This window comes from Galeopterus variegatus, unplaced genomic scaffold (assembly GCF_000696425.1).
Source record: "Galeopterus variegatus unplaced genomic scaffold, G_variegatus-3.0.2 Scaffold1586, whole genome shotgun sequence".
NCBI lineage: Eukaryota > Metazoa > Chordata > Mammalia > Dermoptera > Cynocephalidae > Galeopterus > Galeopterus variegatus.
This window is the reverse complement of record NW_007727697.1, coordinates 233,797-243,122: the sequence shown is the minus strand read 5'-3', so window position 1 is coordinate 243,122 and position 9,326 is coordinate 233,797. Positions and strand designations below refer to the sequence as shown.

The following is a 9,326-nucleotide window of genomic DNA, read 5'->3' as shown; positions in this document are numbered from 1 at the left end:
TTTTTTTTTTTAATCAAAAGTGGCAAGACTCTGAGGCAAGGAGGTCTGGGTGTTATTAAAAATGAAAAAGTTGGAAAATGACAGAATCGTGTATTTTCCCTCCCCCTTTTAAGCATCATCTTTATTTAAAGATCTTAGTCAGGAGGCAAAAGGGGAAACCTGAATTGTGAAATGTGGACAGTTATCTCACACAGAAGAAAAGCAGAAACATTTTACAGTTAATGCCATTCACTGTTGATTGCAAGATTTCTGACTTAACAAAATTCCTGCATCAGTGTCTTCTAATGTATGTTTTCCACTCAGAACATCTCATCTCCGGTAGAATTATTTTGTAAAACAAGACATAGGGGAAAGATGTTCTTTCCTACTACCCATGTATCTTAAATTGCGTAAGAGAAAAAGGTGAGTAAAGGAGCTTCGTCTATCATTTCTTGACATTCTTTAACATCAACAACGACAGTCAGATGTTTATGGTCCTTTATCCATGAATAATTTGTCAGCCAACTCAGGAACTAATACATATCCCCATTAGCATCTAGGGGAGGACCTGCTATCTACTGAGGTGTATATGGATACTTATACTAAGAATCATTGTCACTTATGTAGCACCTACTGTGTTCTAGATTCCTGGTCTATATAGCTTTTCATCTACACATGAGGTAACTGAAAGAAACTTAACATCTAAAGAAGTTAAGAACTTTAATATCTTTCCAGAAAATTTTGGTGCAGGTTTAGTTCTGCAGTTGACAAAGGGAATATTTCTGAGGAAAATTCAAACATTTTGTAGGAAATGTTTCCATCCACTTGTTCTTCTCAGGATACTAACCCAAGTGATCAGGAAAGAAATAAGTCAACATTAATTCTTATTCATTTCCAGAGAGAGTATTGGTGCCTATTGCAAGGAATCTACACACACCTCTGTGTGTATATGTGTGTCTTTTCCAAAGGATGTTTCAAAGTACAACTGGCTAGAGAGAGTATCAGCTGAGGGCCCATTTATTCTCCAGCACTAACTCATGACTCTCACCACCACAAATACATTATGAGTCCTAACTTAGATTAAATTTGCTTTAAGAAAATCTTGGGATGCTAAACAGAGCTCAGTGCCATGAGTCAGAAACCCAGGAGTCAGAGAGAGGGTCTCTTGTCCCAACTCTGTCACAGCCATGTGACCTTGGGCAATCATTGAGCCTTCTGGATCTATCTCCTCTTCTACAAATGAGGGAATTAAGCCAGATGATCTAAGGTCCCTTCCAGCCTGAAATCAGAATCAAATCAGGCATCAATGCATGCTGTTTAATACTCCTAGAATTAGAACATTTTAGGCTAAAATGTGAAACAAATGAATGGCCTAAAACAGAGTCATGTTTAAACAATTACAAAGCTAGGCATCAGAAGGAATGTATTAAATTCAGTTCACCTCTGAAAGGCTGTGCTCACTTGGGTTAGTGTGAACATTCTTGTGTGTATAGGTGTTGCTTACAAGACGCCAACAAACCCTATGTGTGAATTCACCATCGGGTGGGAGTGCGCGGGAGGGAGTTGACAATGACTCAGCATACACCCGTCAGAAGAAGGACCAATAGTGCTAACAAAATTCAATGTTCCTGATGCCACGCAATGAAACTAAGAATTTTTTTAGTAAACGTGGGCCTCTATCTCCTAATCTTCAAAATGGAGCTTCTACCATCTTGATGGCATGTTATACAAATTTACTAAGAATTGTGAGTAAAGAGATTTCAGCTCAATAAAAAAAAAGTTTTTTATGCATCAATCCTAAGCAGATGGCCCAAGGAATAGACTATAATTATTGTATTATTATATCACCTCATCAACTCTTAAACCACTTTCTTCTTTCCCCCCATAAATAAATAAATAAATAAATAAATAAAAATGAGAGGGAAGGGAATTCAAATAACAAATGAATAGTCTTTCTATATGAAGTCTCTTGACAGAGCATGCATGTGTGGGTCTTGAAAAGGATGTTCTAAATCGTGAGAGAGTTAGCTTAAGCCCCCACTTTCCAGACCCTGCAGTCTGAAATCTCAGACCTGTCAGATCAAACTGTGCCAAAGACTGAGCTGGATTAGTTCACCTTTAAGAAAGAGAAGACAGTGGAAATGTACAGGCTTCCCCTCTCCACCCCCCAACACTCTACATGCTGCACTCTCCTATTTCACCCAGTAGGTTCAGCCTGAAACATCCTAAAATGAATGAGTAGAGTGTAAAGCTAGACACAAATGCTCCCCCAACTCATCTCCCTGTAAATGCCGCTTCTACTCACCCTCTTCACGAGGTAGCCCTCTCTGATCTGCTTTGGTTCCATGTTGGACGGACAGATGGACAGACAGGTCCACTCTGAGAGGAGTCCTCTCAGAAGCTCAGCCCCCTCTGAGAGTCGAGGTGGTTGTGGCTGCCTTTTCTACAGTGAGGTCTCTTTCACAATTTCCCTTCTGCTGGCGGTCGCATGATCACATCCTCTTCCCTCACTGGGGTGGAAGATCAGAATAAGGAACTGCAGAGCCAAACAACCCATTCTTTGCTAATGTTGGATATTTATTGAAAGTGCAGTTGGATTGAATGTATACCAAAGGTACATTTTTATTACCATAAAGAAAATCACTCTCCTAAAGAGAAAAATAAAATGATGAAAATAAAGTAAGATGAACAAGAAAACCTTATTGGTGGAAATTGTCCTGCTTAGGAATTATTCCTGAGATCCTGGAAATGCTTAAGAAAAATGCCAAAAAATTCAGAACTGCCTGGGTAGCATAACACAGGTACCTACTATTAAGTGAACGCCTACTTCTATGCTGGGCACTGTACCAGGTGTTTCTCAGCCTACCTCTTTAATTTAGTCCTCACAGGAAATCCATAGGGGAAAGTATATTATTGTCCCTCTCTTAGAGATAAGGAAACTCAGGCTCAAAGAAGAAAATCAGTTGTCTCAAGGTGATACAGCAGGTAAGAGGTAAACCCAGAAGAATAGGGAGGGACCACACCAGTATGTCGCTGCCTCCCATTGGGCATGAGAACGGTGCCCCACACTGAATGCTAATCCCATAGTAGGCCTGTTAAAATCAAATGTGTTTCAGAAACTGTACATTATAGTCCCAGTTTGATGACTCCCCTTACATATTAACAAATTTAAAGACCCCTCCCCCCAATGTACTACAGCAAAGAATCCTATAATGGTTCTTCCCAAACTCATTTGACCACAGAATTATTTTTTGGACAATTTCTATTAACAGTTTTGTCGTGGATTGAATTACATCTTCCCCCCCCAAAAGAAGTCACAACCCCCAGTACCTGAGGACTTTATTTGGAAATAGGTCAAATAGGGTAAGCAGATATAATTAGTTAAAAGACAAAGTTATACTGGAGTAGGTGCGCCCTTAATACAGTAAGACTGGTTTCCTTATAAGAAAAGGACAGAGGCACAGAGAGAAAACAGCCATGTGACGACAAGGCGCAGATTGGAGCGATGCATCTACAAGCCAAGGAAAGCAGAGGATTGCCAGCAACCACCAGACTCTGGAAGAGACAGGCAGGGATCCTCCCTTAGAGCCGTTAGAGGGAACACGGCCCTGCTGATACCTTGATTTCAGATTTCTAGCCTCCAAAACTCTGAGACAATAAATTTCTGTTGTTTGAAGCTACCCAGTTTGTGCTACTTTGTTTGGCAGCCCTGGGAAACTAATACAATTCTGAAATACTATCATTCTATAGAACAAACTTTGGGAAATGTTAATCTGGCCATGTGAAAATGGGCAGGTTATTTAATCACTCTGTGCCTCATTTTCCTCAGCTGTAAAAAGGGGATAATAACACCTATCTAATGGGGTCATGCCGAAGATTAAATATGACAATATACATAAATATGTGGAAGAGTGTCTGGAACATAGGAAGTATCTGTGTATGTTAGTCATTTCTCATTTTCAAGGAAGTTATGTTAGTTATTTCTCATGATCCTAGGGCTGATCCATTCCAATGATAAATTCAACAGAGATTATAAAAGTAATCATAGGACTAGATTTTTGACTAGTTCCCTTTTCTCATTACACCAGTCAGCTCTTTGGCTGAGATCAACAGAAATCAACTCTGGCAAAAAAGGCAAAAAGAAATTTACCGGAAGAAAATGAGGAAAGTTCACATACTTGAAGGAGAAATGAAGACGTGGGTCTCTGAAAGGGCAGGAACCAGGACAGCTGTGGGGTTCCAGAGAGTAAGAACTAATGACTTGTCTCTTTGAGACACCAAGATGCAAGAATTCCAGTGGTTTTCAGGCTCTCCAACAGTCTCCAGGGATTGGGCCTCTGACTGGATGGCTTGGCTTAGTGCTTCACTCTCAGCTATCTGAAGGGGAACACGTGAATGGACACTCCCAGCAGGACTGTGTTCAATGTGGGGAGGGGCTGTCCCCCAAAGTAAAGTCAAGGTGCTACTGACAGTAGAAGAAGGAAAGGTCCCTAGGCAGTCAAGACCAATAGATGCCCATGAAGGCATCTGAGGAGCCAGGAAAGTTAGGAGAAGGAAGAAGTTCTGTTCCTGGGGTTTTCTGAGAGTTTCCTAATTCACTCTCCTTCCTTCAAGCTAGTGTTTCTAACCAGCAGTTACTGCCCCTATAGTTTTTACTTTTTATTTTGTGCTAATATTGATTACATAAAAGTATAGATATCTTGCCATTGGTTTCTCATTGCCCCCAAATTAGTTAGAAATTACTAGAAAGTGTTGGTGGGTGGGAGTGGAGGAATCAGCGTCTGATGGTACCTGAGCAAGACAGAAAGAAATAAAGGGATGATTCACCATGTCTGCATTCAAACAAGTATTTTGCTATGTCTGTACAGGCAATGGAAACAGTTAATAATTTACCAAGTCTGATTTCATGGCTAAATTTCTCTCCTTTTGTTTAGTTGCTCTAGTGACTTATAATTTGGAATGTTTTTTGTCTTTGTTCTAGCATGATCAGGAGCCTTTAAAGAACCCTTACTCAGAAATGTCATGGTTTTTTTGGATGCCTACAGTGTAAAAACACCCCCTGCATTCTGAATAATTCACTTCAGGAAACACTGTACTGAGTGCTTACTATATGCCAGGCCCTGGATTAGGTTCAGGGGTAAAAATGTCTTGCCAAGGAACTCCCCAAATTTGTGAATCAGCCGAACATCACTATTGATGGATTAGATATTGCAGCTCCTGCCCCTCCTCCTCCTGCCACAGGTCATCACGCCAGCTTAGCAACACCTAGTGGTCAATAAAGGGAACTGTCTGAATCAGTGACATCATTTAGGACTTCCTGTCTTGACAGAGTTTGAGCAAATGTTCTGCTGTGTCTGATGCCATTCCCAGATCAATATCTTCCAATATCTTTCTTACGTATGTGTGTCTAGGCTTACTTTTCGTGATCCCTTTCCGTCCTCCTTTTCATTTTCCCATATTCGATCAATAACCTTGGAAGCATTCTTATAGTACATTTTATTGGTGTTGGTGTAAGGAAAAGTTAAGACTTTGGAATAAGCAAAAAAAGATTACTCTGTATCTCCAATGGGAAATTATGCAGTGTTTACAGCACACTTTTTCGATTATCTGTTTCTATGGAGTTTGTGCCTTTCCTTGTCGTGAAGTTATTTTACAACTCTGAAAATTGTGGATAACTAATAGCAATGCAAACAATTCTGTTACTGGAGGAGAGGGTCTGGGAAGGCCTGATAGCTGGCTTCAACCCACCCTGTCCTCTTACCAGGTTCTTGACTCCACCACAGGAAAGAACTCAAGAGTGTCACAGTGGAAAATGAAACAGGTTTAGTCTAGAGAATAGGAAGCACAGACTTTGCAGGGAAAGTGCCGCATAGCTCCAGAGACTGAGCAAGGCCCACACTAAGTTTAATACAAAAGTCAGAAATACACACTTAAAGTACACAGTGCAGGCTGGATCAAGAGAATGAGCAGCCACCTACCAAAAGTAAGTGTAGTACAAAAGTAAAGTGTACACACCTCAGCTGGTGGAGTAGGGGTTGGCCCCAGGAAAGTGAGCAACAACCTGCCTCCTACCAGGATTACACTTTTATAGTTTCACTATCTAATATATATTCATGCTGTCTAATGAATATTCAACTAAGGGGGGTGGTGGTTCCCAGTTGTGTAACAGGTTATGTAACAGGTTTGCACATGCTCAGTTGGCTTCTTAAGGGCATGTTCTTTGGTCAAATTCTTTCACATGAACAGAACATGTATAAGAATATTCTGTTCTCTTTAGTGCCTCTAGTGGAAGGTCGTTCAAATGATAAATTCCACTTTACTGAGCATGCTCAGCCATTAGGGTTATATAACTCTTCTTTACTGAGCATGCTCAGTCACTAGATTTGCATAAACCTGCCCCCCTTAATCTCAATCTTCCCATGTTGGTACTGAAAATAGGTGCAATAAGAAACAATGATTCTCCTCTAAGGGAGGGCCTGGAGGAGGTCCTTAGGGAGTGGCTTGAAGCCCAGGATGTGTCTTGTAACCCAAACCCGTGGAAACTGAGCACCACCTATCTCAGTTCTTGTTGATAGACATGCAAATAAATTCTGTCTGATGGAACTTCAACATACTCCACCTCACCCTGCTCCCTCGTGTAAAAGCAACCCAACCTCCCACGTAAAAAGCCCATTTTGTGTCCATTTGTAAATAATTTTCAGCATTCCTTTATTCCATATAAATTTGTCTTTGATCTCTCCTTTGATCCAGTGTGACATCTGGCTGGTTCCCTCTTTAATTCATGAGTTAAATAAAATTTTGATACGTTTTCATTTCATTACATGTGAGAGTCATGACTTTATCCTTTTTCAAAAATTTATTCTTTAGCATTGGTAATTCAAAAAAGACCTTAAGTTTAGCTGAGAAATATCAGAATACTACTAGTGCAAAAACTAAATTAAGGAAAAGGTGTAAAAACCTGTGAAGTCTGAGAATTTACCTTACTTGCAAGCTAAGAAGTCAGCCTGCCACAGTTTCATGGATGCTAACAAAAGACACAAGACTTCTGAACTTTTTTATGGGGTAAAGGACTTTGTTACTCTCAGCACAGTAAACAGACTGAGTTTCATGTTGTACTGGTTTCTCTTGCCACCAAGTGCTATTAAGGGCAAAGCCGAGCAGCCCAGATAGATGCTGCAAATACAGAGGGTTTGCATCACCAGAGAGGAACCCTGAGCCTAGGGAACCTGAGGGAACCCTGAGCTTAGGGAACAGTGGGCTGCAAATAAACCTGCCCAAACTTTGCCTCACAGGGAGACATTGTCTTTATTGTACTGGACAGTAAGTAAATCTGCCCTTTGCTCTGAAAGAAGACACTATCTCTATCTTCTAAGGCTGTTGTTCACTATACAAACCTCCATGAAAACAAAGTGCCTCTGCTTGCAGTTTGTCCAGAACTACACAAGAGAACCGTGGAGAATTGTCTCTCAGCAAAAGGAAAGCCTTAAGTTGTCTAATTCATTTAAACCCATTAGAGGCTTCTAGTTCAAGGCAGGGAACTAAGCGTACAAATTGAACTACCCCCTCCCAACAGGCACAAAGACACACAAATTCACAAGAAAATTATTTTTAAAATACATGAAAGTGTGAAGATTATATATATACACACATATATACTGTTTGCCTCAAAGAAAGCATTTCCACACCTATATTTTCTTGCTTTGTCAGCTGAGAGGGCCTAGAAGCAGCAGCACCCTGGTAGCAACCATCACACCTAGATTCCAGATCTTGATTTCTAATATGAGTACTATTCTCCAATAAAAGGAACTAGAGAAATAGATGATTCTGGGATTGCAGAAGGATTGATCTGGGATTACAAGATGACTCTGGAGCATTTTATACTTCCAGAAGGTAAAGAATTGCTAAAAAAACATTTTTAATTAAAAAAATAAATAAAACCACAACAATGGGTTATATCAAAGGGACACAGAAGCCAACTGAAAGCACAGAATGGCCAAAGCTGGAACAATTTAAGCAACAAAATAAAGTAGTATTGGATTATAGACCATAGTATAAAAAAGATAAATAAATTATTGAATAAAAAAAAATAAAAGGGAGAATAGACAAATCTATTCCAAGATTCCAAAAATTCCAGATAACTTATATAGATACCCCACCTTCAAGGACATGGAGTGTAAATCCCCAGTCCTTAATTATGGGCGGTTCACAGTGACTTCTTTTCAAAGAGTGTAGTATGGAAAGGAGGAGAAAAGAGGAATGTTATAGCGGAGATCCTGACAAACACCACCTCAGCCACAGCCAGGTGATCAAGGTTAGCCTCAACAGTGATAGGTCAGGTTGATCGTGTGTATCCTTGATATGTAATCAAAAAAAAAAAATTAGACCAAATCTCAGTTGAGCAACATTCTACAAAACACCTGACCAGTGCTGCTCAAAACCGCCACGGTCATCAAAACCAAGGAAAGTCCAAGAAACTGTCATAGTCAAGAGGAGCATAAGGAGATGTGATGACTAAATGTAATATAATGTCCTGGATGGGATCCCAGAACAGAGAAAGGACACGAGGGAACAACTAGGTAAATCTAAGGTAAGTATGGACTTTAGTTCATGATGTTTCAATATTGGTTAATAAATAATGATAAATATGCCATACTAATGTAAATGTTAATAATAGGGGAAACTAAGGACCGGCCCGTGGCTCACTCGGGAGAGTGCGGTGCTGATAACACCAAGGCCCCGGGTTCGGATCCCATATAGGGATGGCCAGTTTGCTCACTGGCTGAGGGTGGTGCTGACAACACCAAGTCAAGGGTTAAGATCCCTTTTCCGGTCATCTTTTTTAAAAAATAAAAAATAAAATAATAGGGGAAACTAGATGTACGGTATATGATAACTCTCTGTACTATCTTAATTTTTCTGTAAATATAAAACTATTCTAAAATAAAAAGGGTCATTTAATAAAAAGAGAACATTTTTGATTCATCTTCAACTTCTTGATTTTCATCATGTGTTGCTGCAGATCCCGATGGAACCATTTTCATATTGTATGTTCACATCTCTTTTGTTCAGAAAGGCTTTAAGTGGGCCGGCCCGGTGGTGCACTGCTACAGTGCGCCGCTTGGGAAGCGTGGCGGAGCTCCCGCCGAGGGTTCGGATCTCGCATGCAGGCCGGCCGCTCACTGGCTGAGCGAGGGGCGGGGGCAACACCGAGGGTTGCGATCCCGTTGCAGGTCCCGGTCCAGTGCGGGCGTGACACTGAGGGTTGCGATCCGTTGCCGGTCACGAAAAAAGACAAAAAGACAAAAAGACAAAAAAAAAAAAAAAAAAAAAAAAAAAAAAGGTTTTAC

At 40.4% G+C, this 9,326-nt stretch overlaps 1 protein-coding gene across 1 annotated transcript in view; it reads right to left on the bottom strand.

The window, feature by feature from the left end:
- Positions 1-2,405, bottom strand: part of PLEK (pleckstrin) — a 32,254-nt gene extending 29,849 nt beyond the window's left edge. The window contains exon 1 of the mRNA XM_008577832.1: positions 2,285-2,405. Coding sequence (XP_008576054.1) covers positions 2,285-2,326 — 42 coding nt within the window. The 5' untranslated portion in view covers positions 2,327-2,405. The remainder of the gene's footprint in view (positions 1-2,284) is intronic.
- Positions 2,406-9,326: the final 6,921 nt, after the last annotated feature.